Raw genomic sequence first — 14,670 nt, forward strand, 5'->3', positions numbered from 1 at the left:
GATGCGCTCTCTGAAAGATGGCGGCTACTGACAAGATCCCTGCCACATCTACTGGTTTCCTCTCTCCTGGTCCACTTAAAGGACCTTGAGTGGTTGGGAGACTCTTCACCATGAACAGAGAGAAACAGAGACCATCACTGCCATAATAAGCAGATCTCTACTTTAACACATTTTTTTTTTCAAATATGCCATGTTGCAAAGCACCCTGGGTTAAATGTGACAGTGCAAAGCAACATAATCTATAGCTCGTCCAGAGAAGTCAGGGCCAGAAGCAGACAGCAAATTCGCAGTTTTATCCCCCATGACTCCACATGCTAGCAGGAGAAATCCAAAGGCAAACCACTTCTCTCTCATCTTCTCAAATCTGATCTGAGTTATCAATAACACCTTTTTTATCCATACAGACACATTATAGATAATGATATTGTGAGTTTGCTAATGGAAGAGACAGGAAAGATTTCTCCACGTACACAGATCCACTAAATAATTTCATTAAGACCAATGATACAGAGGTTTGGGATTTAGACGTGCCCTTTTATGTTGAAGAAACCTGGAAAATCCCAGCACCATGAGTGAAATGAGACTCGCAATCATTGGACACGCAGCAGCAGCAGGTGCTGGTGGCGCATGTACCGCCATTTCCTGTCAGGTAAGACTGGTGCAGAACTCTGCACTGCATCTCCGCAAACGGCAAGATGAAACTGAGGCGAAGGGTTGGAAGATGCAAACTGTAAACACACACATCTCATTCTCACACTGAAGTGGTCATTGCTGAGGTTGGAAGGGGAGAGTCTGACCTCTGAACATTTCAACAGCTCTCCTACCCTTCAGTGCCACAGAGCAATGGGACTAAAACCAACAGAATAAAGGGCAGAAATGGAGAGGGGGAGTTAAAAAAAAAAGTGCTCAGAGAAGGAGAGCAGAGAATGGCCACATATGGAAGAACCTGATACAGTCATATGAGGGTATCCATAATTGTTTAAGACATAGGTTTAATATATATGTAATTAAATTATAAATTAATTACTCTTACAATGGATCACACTCTACAAATGTATAGGTACTCCACAGTATGGTATCTTGATAAAAGGTTGTTCCTTTTCAAACCTGCATGTCATTAATGAAATTTCAATTTTGAGAGTGTGGAGCCCAGATCATATTTCTATAATTATGGTTGTTCCATATGCTAGTCACAGTACCCGCTCGTGTATGCCCCACTTCTCTTTGTACCTCTCCACACACTCTCTCACTCCTGTTTTTCCAGTGGTTTTGGCCATACAACAACTGTTCCAGAGTCTGATGGACTGCTGTTCCAGTCACAACGTTGGACTTTCCGCTGGTGTCTTTTGCGTTTCTGCTTTTCCGCTTAAGAGCATGTCCCTGGACGTGCCTCAGTTTGTGGATTCCGGTGTCCCCGGTGCTCTACGGTGTACAAGGTTTGTTACATATTACCCCAAAAAACTAGAATTGTAACATGCAACTTTTGGCATTTTCTCCAGTTCTCAGTTCTTTTTGTAAATCTTCTTTATTGTCCTTTATAAAAAATATATGACTTTGATTGAAGTACAGTGGAGTTTCATAATGTGATGGGATAGAGAGGTGTTGAGCATGAAGGATGTATGTTTATCTGAGTGTATGTGCGTAGTTTTTAAGCAGGAGGCAATTTATTTGCTACAGTTGACACCAGGAAAGCAAGGAATGCCTTGATGTGGAGGGGGAGTGTGGCATCAGGAATGTGGCCGGCAAGCGTGCTTTCAGTCCGGGTCTTTCAGTCCGGGTCTTTCAGTCCGGGTCTTTCAGTCCGGGCCTCGATACCTCTGTCCGTCTCAGCCGCTCCCCGCAGAACAGGTCACCACGTGACCACGCCCATACCATGAACGCTCAGGGGGAGGAGGGGCATGCACATGTGGACCCTCGCACAGGAATTGGGGTGGGGGCTGCGGGGCGGGGGATGGAGCATTGACATCATAGCAGGATACAGCAACGGCAGAACCTCTGCCGACTTCCCCCAACAGAGGGAGGTGGAGTGACCGGGGCAAAGTAGGCGTGCACTTTGATATTAGGCAAATGAGTCTAGGGAGAGAAAGAGAGAGAGCATTTGTGAATAAACAGAGGCGTACAGATGCATATATATATGTGTGTATGTGTGTGTGTGTGTGTGTGTGTGTGCGTGTTGTGGAAGATGTCACTGCAAATCTGCAAAACAAGCTCCACTACTTCCTTTAGGATTGTCCTGAAGCATTTCTGATGTCATAAGTATGCCAGAATTTCATTTTCTTTAATGTTTCAATTGGCTAAAAGCTATAATGTCATCGGGGTACACATGGAGAGCTGAAGCGAGTGCTTAAAGGCGAGCTTAAATGCTGTGAAACAGTTAGAAAACATGGGTGGTGTGAAATAGTGATGTGTAGATAGTGTGTAACACTCACAAAATGCTGAGAGTGTATAATAGTGACAGAATGGAAGGGGAGTGACAGTGACAGTGTACATGGAGTGTACCAGAGTGTGTAACAGAGTGTGTGGCAGAGTGTGTGTCACAGAGACCGAACGGGAGGGCGTGTGTGAGAGAGAGAGCGCACCCTCAGCCTCTTGATGCCGGCGCGGGTGATCTGCTGGCAGTCGTAAAGCTCGATGCGGTCCAGGCTGTGGCAGCTCTTCAGGTGCTCCAGCGAGGCGTCGGTGATGAGCGGGCAGTTGTCCAGCTCGATGACCTCCAGCCGGTCGTGGGCACAGGGGCCGCTGCCCAGGTGTCTGATCCCGTCGTCCGTGATCAGCTCGCAGTGGGACAGGCTCTGAGGAGCGGCGCCAAAGTCCACATCAACGCACACAGCATATCAGCCCTAATCAACTTAACATCCAGCGGCAGTAAAGGTCAGCACAGGTAAATGCTCCTTCCATACAGTATTACTATCTAGGGATAATGTTTGGTTGGACATATCCAATACTGTTAGGCTGATTAGTCGTAAGCATCAACCACACCCCCAACTGACCGTTTTCCCTGAGGATCATTTGCAAAGACTCACTGGCTTTTTTTTCTGCTCAGATATATGTGAACAGAATGTATGATGATTTTCAGATTTCAAAACTGCTGATAATTTGTCAGAGAACATCCCTAGGTACCCTTCAACAAAACAATATTCCGTCACATGGCCTGTGATGTAGACTGATATTATAAAAACTTGAAATAAAAGGAATTTTATTTAAAAAGATAGTATGGAATCTATCATGTCATCTAAACATGGCAAAGCAGTGTACTGTTGTAACACTTATTAATCACAGCAATAATCATCAGGTCCACAAGATGGTGCTGCTGCATTTTGAGCAGGAGAGGATTATTTTCTTTCCTTAGAGGTAGGAAGAGAGGTCGGTTGAGTATTATACTTGTCACTCTTTATATGGAATGGAGTGAATGTAATGCTCTGGGCACTTTCTTCCCACTTTCTGATCAAGGATCACCTTACCCTCCTCTAATCCAGCCCTAACCAGTTTGTAAAAAAAGGAGAATAATGCTCCAGGGTGAGTGCTTATCTGCACCCGTACAGGAAAGCTCTGTCATGTGACTCACACCTTGCAGTCTAGTATTCCCTAAATCACTTGGAAGCACACCCAGCACATTCACAAACAAAATCCCTCTGTTGTAACGAGGTAACATTCAGTTAAGCGACCTGAACCAACCCCAAGCAAGCTACTCGGGTATTAATGAGTGTCTGAGTGATAGCATACTGCCAGATGTGTCGGAGCTTTGAGAGCGTCACACAGAAAGTATTCGCTTGTGATGTGTAACTGCGCGCGGCTACAGAATCTGGGTGTGACCCGCCTCATCTGTCAGCTCACCAGAACCTGCAGCCGTGGGCAGTGAACAGAAAGCTGGATCAAGGTGCTGTCTGTGATCTGGAGAGAGAGAGAGAGAGAGAGAGAGAGAGAGAGAGAGAGAGAGAGAGAGAGAGAGAGGGCGCCACGTTACACCAGTCATCCTTCACACGAGATGAATGGAGTCCATCTGTGCCCAGAGACTGTGGCTCACCTGCACACACTCCTCAAGGTCCATCTTTTCCAGCTCATGACAGTTCTGTGAGCGAAAAGGAAAGGTTTACCACACTACAGGCATGGAACTTTGCCAATCATAGATTATTTCATTTTTTAGGAAAAGCCTCCCTCCCTCTGTCAGTCAGTGTGTGTGTGTTTTTCTGTGTCAATCACTCACCCGTGCCAGAGTAGTGAAGCCCACATCCGTGAGCTGGGAGCAGCGTGCCACCTCCAGTATTCTGCAAGAGAACGGAAGAGAGGAATTCGTGACAGGGAGCACCCAGGCCCTGGGGTTACTCACTTGCGCACACCTGCAACCCAAATCTGGGCCTCACAATGGGACATCTGCGTGTTTGCATTACAACCTCAGGGGTCATACGAGGTGCTGCAGGCCGGATACCTGAGATGCGGACAGTTCTGGCCCAGCGCGTTGAGAATGGCATCTGTGATGTTGGCACAGCCCGACACGCAGAGGGACTGTAGCCGGTGACAACCGCGACAAATGGAAATCAGGCCCTCGTCTGTGATCTGCTGCTCGGGGGACACATGGGGAGAGGGGTGTGCGCAGCACTGGGTCAGTCGAAAAATTAGGGTTTTCACAGGGGTGAGCAAAATACACAGCGTGCACAATTTTAAATAACGGCGTACTAAGTACCCTCATAAAAAAGTATATTTAAATACAGGCAACGATGTGTGGGGTGAAAATAAAATCTGAAAACATTATTGATTTTCCCATGAGGTCTTCTATCCAAGCATTAACTGAGCCTCAGCCAGCAGGGGGTAGAAAGGTGGTATGACTGCCACACCTAGCCAGTGGTAACTAACCATCTAATTTTGTACCTTCTTAAGCAGCCTCAGAGCAGGAAATAAGTTCTCATTTCAATGGCAGACTAAGCCCCGGAATTATATACCATAGTACACATACGCTGATACAATATAACAAATCCACAAGAAAAAATGTTTAAATAGTTTGTGTTGATTCTGTGTTAGGTAACCATTCATTGTTTAAGAGGCATAAAACCACTCCTGAAGCCTACTGGAGTTTACACAATGCCTCTGGCGAATCAAGTGCAAAGGAACAGCGGAGCCGCACCTTACACTGTGTTCAGTTTTCTCAATGACTGTTTAAGGCAATCAAAGCAGCCAACACCACCATGACAGCGAGAGGACTACCGGCACCTCTGACTGCAGACGGCTCGGGGAGAGAGAGAGAAAACAGCGTGAGGAAGGGGAGGATGGGTGAAGAGGTGAGAGGAAAAGAGTCAGAGAGAGGGAGAGAGGAGAGAAGCTACTGTAAGTGTGAAATGGTGAGAGGTGAGAGAAGTGTGACTGAGAGGGAGTAGGAGTGGACGGGGGGGGGGGGGGGGGGGGCTGCTGAAAAAGGTATTTGGAGAAACAGCTAAAGAGGAGGACAAACAAAGGCAGGAAAACAAATGTGTTGCCCCGTCTTGTTTCACACTCTATTAGCTATGTAGGTTAGGTGGAGATTGTTTGCCCATTTCCACCATCCCCTTTTCTCCACTTTGTCAAGGAGCATAATAAACTGCCACCTGAGCCAGCCGCAAACAATATCTAAACGCAGAGTGGGAGACGGATAGGCCTATTTAACGCCTGAGGGATCTACAAACACACGCAGGGGCCTCAGACAGTAGATTGTATGTGCCGCCCGTTTCCCAGAACAGAATGATCCAATTCTGGTAGAACCCTGCTGTTCATTGTCCTGGAGGTTTCAGAGATGCTATCCAAACGGCACCAGGGATAAACAGTAGGTTAAGCTTCCATTACATCAATGGCTCCAATGATCTAAATACGTATTCAGTCGGACGAGTGAGAAGAAACTTGAGCGCAGCTCTTCATTGGTTCCTTACCGAGCATGTCTGCAGGTTGAGGGTAATCAGTTCTGGACAGTGTGCCCCGATATACTTCAAAGCCTCGTCCTCCAACTGCAAAGAAACAGGCAGAGACAGAGACAGAAACACAGCACAGGGTCATCAGAGCAGAGACAGATATGCCGGCCAATGGGCCATCCCAGAGATCAAGGCACCGCGTGCTCCACTCCCCCGCTATACCTGGGTGCAGCCCTTCAGGAAGAGGCCCTTCAGGCTTGGACAGCTTCGCACCAGCGCCTGGATCCCATCCTTGGTTACCTGGTCACACCAGGAGATGTTCAACTGCTCAAGCTGGGGGCAGCCCTCACTGTGGAGAGAGTGAGGAAAGGAAGACAGGGATGGGAGTGTCAGGGGGGTTAACGTTTCGTCATTTTTCTCCTCCTTTTCAGTCGTTCGCCACTCATGTGTGCCACGTGCTTGGTTATGACCCTCTTTACACGTTTGTCCCGAAAGTTTGTCTACTGTGTGCTCTGCATTTAGCAGAGAATGACCACATGAGGCCCCCAGTGCTTTGAGAGCTGGTTGAAAGGCACTGTATACATATGTATCTGATGAGGGTACTCAGAGTGCTTAGCACCGGGCGAACGTGGAGCGTGCCGGTGGCGTGCGCTGCATGCCTGGCCATGCCGACCGGCTCACCTCAGGGCTTTGAGGGACAGGTTCGTGATGGAGGTGCAGGAGGCGAGGTCCAAGTGCTTCAGTTTGGGGCAGAACTTACTGAGGCTGGTGCAAGTGCTGCAGACAGAGAGGAGAGGGAGAAGACAGAGTACGTAAGAGAGCGTGTGCGAGAGAGAGAAAGGGAAACGTAGCAATTGCCACATCTGTCTAGCACGTCTATCCTTTCGGGTGGAGCTAGAACCTTGTGAAGTGGAACCGTGCTACCTCAGCTCCGTACTGAACTAGTGCTAGCTAGTAAGAGCCAGGAACTGTGGGATGAGCTGTTGCAACTGTTGTCGACAGAGCCAATAAGATGATTGACAGTTATCAAAGCTCTTAAGAAAGGCCAGTTAGTTATCTTGATCGACTGGCTTTAACTAATTTCCATTCTGAGATTCCAAATATTTCATTTCTGTTTTATCTAATTAGAAAACCTTATAAACCTCAATCATAAGCCTTTCCATCTCCCCTGATTGGCTGAGGGTAGTGGGAAGGAGTGGCCAGGAGTGGCTCTGTGAAAGGAAATGCAGTGGTAGCTGGAGCAGCAACCCCACCCGCATTTTGGTTTGTAGCTCATGGCTGTGATGGTAGCTGTGATGGTGGTAATGCACAGGAGAATATGACAGCAAGAGGGGGAGACAGAGGGCGTTAAAATGTGTCAGGGGAGGGAGTGCATTAGAGGGAGACAGCATGAGAGAGACAGCGAGAGAGGGCAGTAATGCAACATCGACAGACTGTTCTTCAATCAACTTCCACATATTTATTCAAAAGGGTTTTTTTTTTTTCAGGGAAGGGTTCCACAATGTCACCCTGCTCCTCTCCTCTCACCCACACTCACGTGTCAGTAATCTTGGTGCAGCCATTCAGACTGAGCAATTCGATGTTCCTGCAGTTCTGGGCAAAGGTCCTGCAAAGAGCCAAAGAGCAGTTGAGTGCATATGGCTCCTGTTTGTGAGAACTGTTACATTTTTGTTTCACTATGAAAAAGTTCCAAGTGCCCTCTTGCTTATTGTCCCTTCCCTCCTAACCTGGTGTGCTGTACCTCTACACTCGCAGTGCACTGCCCCCCCTATACCCTCAGCCTGCTGCCCCGCTATGCCCTGTGTGCTGACAGCCTACACTCTCAGTCTACTGTCCTCCTATGCCCTCAATGTGCTGTCCCCCTGCGCCCTTACCCACTGTCCCCCTATCCCTCAGTCCGCTCTCCCCCATATCCGTTCTGCAGGCCTACCTCAGCGCACTGTCTCCAACACCCAAACAGCCCCTGAGACTCAGCTTCCTCAGGAAACCTCCACAGCGCTTGGAGATGTTCTCCACCACACGGCCCTGCAGCACACACATTTGTATCAACATACACTCGAAGCGCAGACACAGACACACAAATCAATGCCAGTATACACAGCCCTGCTCAGCAGAATCATCATGCAAACATCAATATAAACAAAATATGAGCCACCCCTCTCAACACACATGTGCCATCTTATTTAAAGAAAGATGATCTATCCCACAGAAATGAATAGTGGACATCAGTGAAGTGCTTCATATAGCTCTTTAACAGTTTTACTGCCAGACCAAAAGAAAAATATTCCCTGTTTTGGGGTGTAAGAAAGGCACAAACACAAAAGCGTGCCAGGGGAGAGATGGGGTGTACGGTGAGTCCAGCTGACCTCAATATCTCTTTGGAAGTCAAACAGGTCAATCCGCTGCCAGTTACTGCCATCCAGTGCAAGCACATTCCAGGCCTGGGGGGACAGGGGAGGAGGTGGTTATCAGGTCAAGTGACCTCAAGGACTCTAACCACACATACCACACACACACACACACACAGACACAGAGAGCTTTACATAGCTCCTTACAACACACAAGCACACAGAGACGCATACACAAACACAGAAACACAAAACCTGACTCACCCGCGAGACCTGAGCACATCGACAAAGCGTCACCACGTCCAGAAAGGAGAAGATCCTGAGAACAGACCAAGAGGGTTGATGACATATTTGCCAGTTATCACTGTGACAGTCCACTCTGCAGTGTAATGGCTTGGGCACAGCAGGGCTACCTGTGTTTCATTTTGTCCAATGCTGGGTGTGATGCTGCCACAACGTAACCGAACATCCACCAGTAGGCATTAAACACACAAGGTCCAAAAGACTCATTTCTCTTGTGCAGAACTGACTCACAACAGCTTGGGGTGAAGTGCGTGTCTTTTCTGCGAGAGGCTGGGTGCCACTCACCGTAGCAGTAGCTCCTTAGGTAGCTTCCTGTTGATAACAGCTTCATCGCTGTTGGAGAACATCTGGATTTACAGAACACAAATGTTAGTCCAAAGTGCCGACATCTCCTTCAGCTCTAATAGGTTTACTGGTCTTGTGGACAGTGCCTGCTGTGACTAAGAGAGGGGGTTCAATCCCTGGCCGAATCAAAATAAAGACATGGGACCCAAAACGGGTCCAACTGCTGCTGTGTTCAGGGTGCAGACCCCTACATCAGACCAATTCACACTACAGAAAGTCGAATATACTCTGACTCTCTGCATGATCCAGATTCAAACACAGCTTCTATCCCATAGAATATCAGTTCATCCAAAACTGGAATTAAAGAATGAATCCACACACCACAAAATCAGAGGCAGCTGCAATGTATGGCCAATAGGCAACCACTGTCTTCCATCACTACAGACTGGTTCAACGTCACACAGATCACTTTCAAAAGAGAATTGCAGTGTTTTGTTCTCTTGGTAAGTGATATAAGATGTTGATTACTCTTGTAGGACAAAATTATCCTTTCTGTTTTTTAATTAATATGGAAAAACATTTTGTAGAATTTTACAGACAACAATCTTTGCCTTGATTTTGGCCAGCGTTGTATTAGTTGTGGTGTAGTTAGCAAAAAATTACAAGAACTACACCTGCTTGGTATAGAGTGAGGTTATGCTTCTCAAGTATGGGCCAGCCTAGTAAAAAGGATGCTTTTTAGAGAGTGTCCTCTTCACCTCAAGAATTCTCATTTATGCCAGACAATCTGTTGCCTCTATGACCTGTCCATCAATACCTACATAATGAATAGGATAACAGAATAATGACTTACAGGGACATTACTATCAAGCATTCATCCTACAGAACAGAAATGAAGGGTTACATCTCAAATGCATTTCTGATGGCTGTGTTGTGCAATTAGAATTGGAAAAAAAACAAGAATCTTATTTCACCTCACAATTCAGAAAACTTACTGAACAATGACTTCAAACATGCAATATTTCATCAAGCTCAACCTCTCTCAAACAGTATGACAGGAAGCACAGGGAGAAATAATACTTTCTTTTTTGTTTCATTTTTTCTGTTTTTTGAGTCAACATCATCATGCACAGGTGAGTCACAGGGTCTTTGTATTAATGCAAAGGACAAACTGATAATAAAGTTCTTATTACAAAACAGATAATAAACAACTGATTATACCTATAAAGTGATAAACACATAACTAATAAAGAGTTACTTTGGGAGCAAGAATTTTAGCATAAAGAAAATATTTAAACATCAATGATAGACACATTTACCACCCAGAGGATTGGTGTTCTATATGGAAACCTCACAGCAACCATAACCTAAGTTCAAACTAACATTATATTACATTCATTTAGCAGATGCTCTTATCCTGAGCGACTTCCAGCAAAAAAGAATGGAAATGTATCCATTCAAGGTGACTGAACAACAGTAGCCTATCAGATCTACACAATATGGATTAATATTTACATTGGCCTAGTTAAATCTATTCTTCAGTCTCTGAACAGACTATCAGGTCTGAATTCTGCAACATCTAAGATGTGAAGATAAATCCACCACTGCCTCGTTCCTCTGCCCACCTGCTGAAGACATGGACCAACTGACGTTGCCACTGACTGAATAAAAGCAGCTTGCTTGTCTGTTATTAGTACACTCTTGGAATCAAACATGGCTATGTTCTTTCAAGCCTTTCCCTGGAGCCCAGAAGTTGTGTCCATGTGAGTGCAGCTACACTGTGGATGTACAAGTGTCAGTGCAGTACTTGTGACCTGCCCAGACACATGACACATTGGAAGAGCTGGAGAAAGCAGGCAGAGCCATTGTATTTAGGGTAAATTCACTCAGCTGACAACAGCGCATCATCCAAGGAGTTTTGCAGTCATTTAAATAACGCTTCCAAATGTGAGACGATCTTTTATTCTCTGGATATATAAATACTTATGTTGGTTGTCACTCAGGCAAATGTCTGCAATAAACTGTTGGTATACATTTTTACAACAAACTACAAAACTCATTGTCACTACATTTTGGTCTAATGGTGGCAGACTGTCTTCTTACAGGAACATTTCCCTTTCATGTTTGAACTTTTATTTTTAGCAGAAAGGAGCAAGTCATCAGTACGCTAAGTATCGGGAACTCTTGAAAACAGGTTCTGCCCCTAATTATTTAGTTGCTTTTTATTCGGTCGCTTTTTTATTATCAGCTCCTCTATTCGGTTCGGAGGTTAGATGTTGCGCAAGGGCGTAACTTTCTTGATTCCACCTTTTTGTGCAGTAGAAGCAACAGTGACTGCTTGCAAAACGATTTTACGACCGGTTTCGATGGGTTTTACTGACATCAGTTCGAACCTGTTTAAAGTGGTTGTAATGTGAACCCTATTACCGACACAAGTTCTTGAATAATAATGAAACGCAAAGTTTCAAAATACATTACAAACGTGGACTTCAGCATTCCACTTAAAAATTTCTTAAACCCACCGTTCTCATGGTACTGACAACGCCAGTATGATAAATTGCACGACAGATAATATACTCTTTTCAAATAAGTCTGTTTCCATCAAGGCGGACAAAAACCATGCAACACACTCTAAGCATGATGCAGAATGCCAAAATGTGGAAGTCTAATTGTTACGAGGTGGACTAGCTAATAAGCTACTCATCACGTATCTGCCGCAGCTGTCGGGCCAGAAGGTACGGCCTGAATCTTTCGAGTCGTCAGCTGTTGCACTGTTAAAATAAATAAAACGGCACAAATCCCACACTGCCTAGATGGGGATTAAAACTCGGGGAAATAAGGATAGATGTGTAATGAAACGACGCGAATGCAGACGCACGTGATTTATTTACAGAATGGGGGTATAAGTTTCTCATGATGGGCCCGCTGCGTGCTCACAGCTTGCTGCGGCTGCTGGGGGCCCGGCAGCTACTGCAACAAATCGGCCAATACACTAAACGATCGACTTAAGCCACTCCAGCTCCTAACTGGGAAAATAATGAACTTAACACAAGGAATTACGGCTGTCACTGAGTTCATATAGCATAAACTAACACGGTTGTGACAGCACATTATCCATGTGTTATTATATATGTCTTTCATTGTTGTAAGTTCTGTCGAGTCGCACCCCATCAGAAATCACTCCACTCATTTAAAATGTTCTTTAGGGTAGAACAAGTGCAATCCGCAAAACCTTGCCTCAGTGAAATACAAATGACAAGCGGAGACAGGGGATACAATTGACACTGCACTTTGCCATGAATACGTTACAAAACGCAGTGTATTTTAGTGGGTTACGGGGCACGTTTCTAATGTTGTGTTAACTGCAGCAGGAACCATCTCAAACCTGCGTTTTGTTTATTATTATATCTGGCAATAAATTCTCTCATTTGTCGCTCCATACAAAGCACTTGATGATGACGGACCAAAACATGCTACAATAACGACTATGTGTATAAACGAGTACACGTTATACAGTCCAAACATTGACCACTGAGGACAGCGGAACGTTGAAAACATCGGGAGAGTACAATGATAAATAAAAGGTCAGCTGCGCGTATCCCAGCGGCCCCACTCTTCCATCTCCTGCTAACCTTTATTTACGCTCCCTGTCCATCAATACGTCAGTTGTCAGCCCATTTATTTTGCCGAGAAACTCACCTCAAACCGGCTCCGAGACACTCCGTTCACCTCCTTCCCCATCTCGGACGGTGAATTTGAAGTCTCGATCCAGGGAAAACAAATCCGACGCTAACAATGCGACAGTGTACAAATACTGGCGCTGGTCTTACGGACCCCCTCAAAGCTTATCATGCTACTGATGTGAGAGCAACTGCTGCTGCGGACTTGCTTGTGTAGCTACATAGCAAGATAGATAGCTAGCTACATAGCCTCTAGCTTCCCAGGCATACACAAAACGACCTCTTATCTCATTTGCGCTCCAGCTCTCTCCCTTCTCCACCACTGTCTCATCAAGGATCGCGGTGGACCGTAATCGTATTGTTTTTCCTAATTATACGCAATGTTATCTCTTAAGACACGCAGAGACGGTTTTGACGTCGCGCTGAACTAACTAGTAACTATTCATGTGCTTTACGTCACGTAAAACCGATGTTTTTGTCCCTCCTTCCTTCCCATCTTTCTAGTTATTTGTGTCTTTCTAACATAATTCGACCTCAATGCTCCTTATGTAAGACACAAGATGTGCATCATATGTTCGATTGTTTTTCGGTGTTTATTGAACACACACGACGTACACAATTGTTTACTGAGGCCTAAATGATATGTGAACGTGTCCTGGCTTAAACCTATGAGTGATATGTGGTATACGTCACTGCCGTTCATACATATGCATTCCTTTTCCAGATTTAATTATTTCATCCCAATTTACAAATAAATCCACACAGGTGTCAGCAACTCTTCCGTCATCCAAACAATGTCTTGGTGTTTCTTATTTTATTGTTGGCTACATGCGTCAGTTATAACTTTTAATCGTAACTAAGCACCATAGACATGCACCTATCGGGATAAATACCAAAATCAATGTCATTTTCGAGCAACTCGTTACATTGCTCAAAGCAAGTGTAGCTGCAAACTATTAACTTTTTCTGTTACAAAACAACACAACTTCCGCCTTAGATACATACCGCCCCCAGAGCTTCCAGAACCAATCAAAATACAATGAATTTATAATTATGTGACGTCGTGGCAGAGGATCAAAACAAGCGTGGGGCTGTTGATTCGAGAACTAGGCTAGCGCTACCGGTTTCGGCACAGAGGATAGTGTTGACCGCAATATAATCAAATTAAATTGTAATTTTTAACATTTCATAATTTTGCAACATTCACCTTTTTGATGAGTTTCATTCGTTTGCTCAGTTGATTCATTTGGCACACGGTTGTTATACCTGTTTAAGCACAGTGCACAATCATTTTACAATATATATATAAAACTGTTGTATCCCGAGTAAAACCTTGCACAGCGCATGCGTTCTAGTTGTGATAACGTTAACAATAAATAGCACAGGAACTTAAAAGTGAGGAGAGAAATATTTTTTAATCCACATTTTAAGAGTCCAATTCTGTTCAGTTCTCGATATGGTAGTATTGTTTGAACTATATGTTCATCGGTGTACAAGACGTGAAACGTACTCCCACAAATCGTTGTATATTAATTCACATCATAAACCAGTGTTATCACTCATAAAGTGGAGGCAAAAGCTAGACGTTGGAAAGACTCTTCCACTCAACGTTATTCAGCTTATTCGTGAATCTGTAGTCCAAGTTAGCGTGTGTAACCATCGACTTAGCTGGCTACACTATTTCTCTTTGGATAACTAAGTGCGAATGCTCTCGTCGTTCTTCCGCCGTTGCGTCTCGGTGTTTTTCTTCTTCACCTTTGACCACATCTAGCGAACTGTCAAAGAACTGTGCAGTGGCTAAGATAGCTGACCGTTAAGTATGTAACGTTAGACAGCCATTTGCATTGTCAGAAGCGAGCACTAAACTACACTAAAACGCTGAATTTCTAACGCGCTCGCTAATGTATGTAGAGTAGCTAGATATTCACGGAGCTAGACTAGATAAATGGAACCACGTGTCTTACGTTCGCGCACATGTAAGAATGATATAATCACAGATTCAAGATTTGCAGTTCTAGGGTAGCAATCTGAAACTGTGCAAGGAAACGTCAGGAAACATTGACTCAATCGCCTTTATCAACTCATTCAGACCCCCCTCCGTGTCTTGTGTCTGATCTGAGTCCCTTGTGGCCATCTGCTTTTTTCTTTGCATACAAACTACTAAATTGCATATTCGGTCTA

At 44.9% G+C, this 14,670-nt stretch overlaps 1 protein-coding gene across 1 annotated transcript; it reads right to left on the bottom strand.

Annotated features, from left to right (window-relative positions):
* Positions 1-583: 583 nt before the first annotated feature.
* LOC118794349 (F-box/LRR-repeat protein 20-like) lies at positions 584-12,915 on the bottom strand. The gene is made up of 15 exons (XM_036552584.1): positions 12,509-12,915; positions 8,810-8,871; positions 8,486-8,540; positions 8,240-8,314; positions 7,804-7,898; positions 7,411-7,479; positions 6,555-6,650; positions 6,096-6,222; positions 5,895-5,969; positions 4,427-4,557; positions 4,205-4,265; positions 4,025-4,069; positions 3,835-3,891; positions 2,580-2,792; positions 584-2,073 (listed from the first exon to the last, which is right to left on the bottom strand). Exons 1-15 carry the CDS (start codon positions 12,548-12,550, stop codon positions 1,966-1,968), a joined length of 1,311 nt encoding a protein of 436 aa, XP_036408477.1. The 5' UTR covers positions 12,551-12,915; the 3' UTR covers positions 584-1,965.
* Between the last annotated feature and the right edge of the window lie 1,755 nt (positions 12,916-14,670).

The sequence above is a fragment of the Megalops cyprinoides genome, chromosome 19 (assembly GCF_013368585.1).
Source record: "Megalops cyprinoides isolate fMegCyp1 chromosome 19, fMegCyp1.pri, whole genome shotgun sequence".
In the NCBI taxonomy this organism is placed as follows: domain Eukaryota; kingdom Metazoa; phylum Chordata; class Actinopteri; order Elopiformes; family Megalopidae; genus Megalops; species Megalops cyprinoides.

Coding starts and splice junctions, on each gene's coding strand:
- LOC118794349 (XM_036552584.1), bottom strand. CDS start 12,550: ATGGGGAAGGAGGTGAACGGAGTGTCTCGGAGCCGGTTTGAG. Junction 5,970..6,095: donor TCCTGAAGGGCTGCACCCAG/GTATAGCGGGGG, acceptor GTTTCTTTGCAG/TTGGAGGACGAGGCTTTGAA. Junction 4,558..5,894: donor TCAACCTGCAGACATGCTCG/GTAAGGAACCAA, acceptor TCCCCCGAGCAG/CAGATCACAGACGAGGGCCT.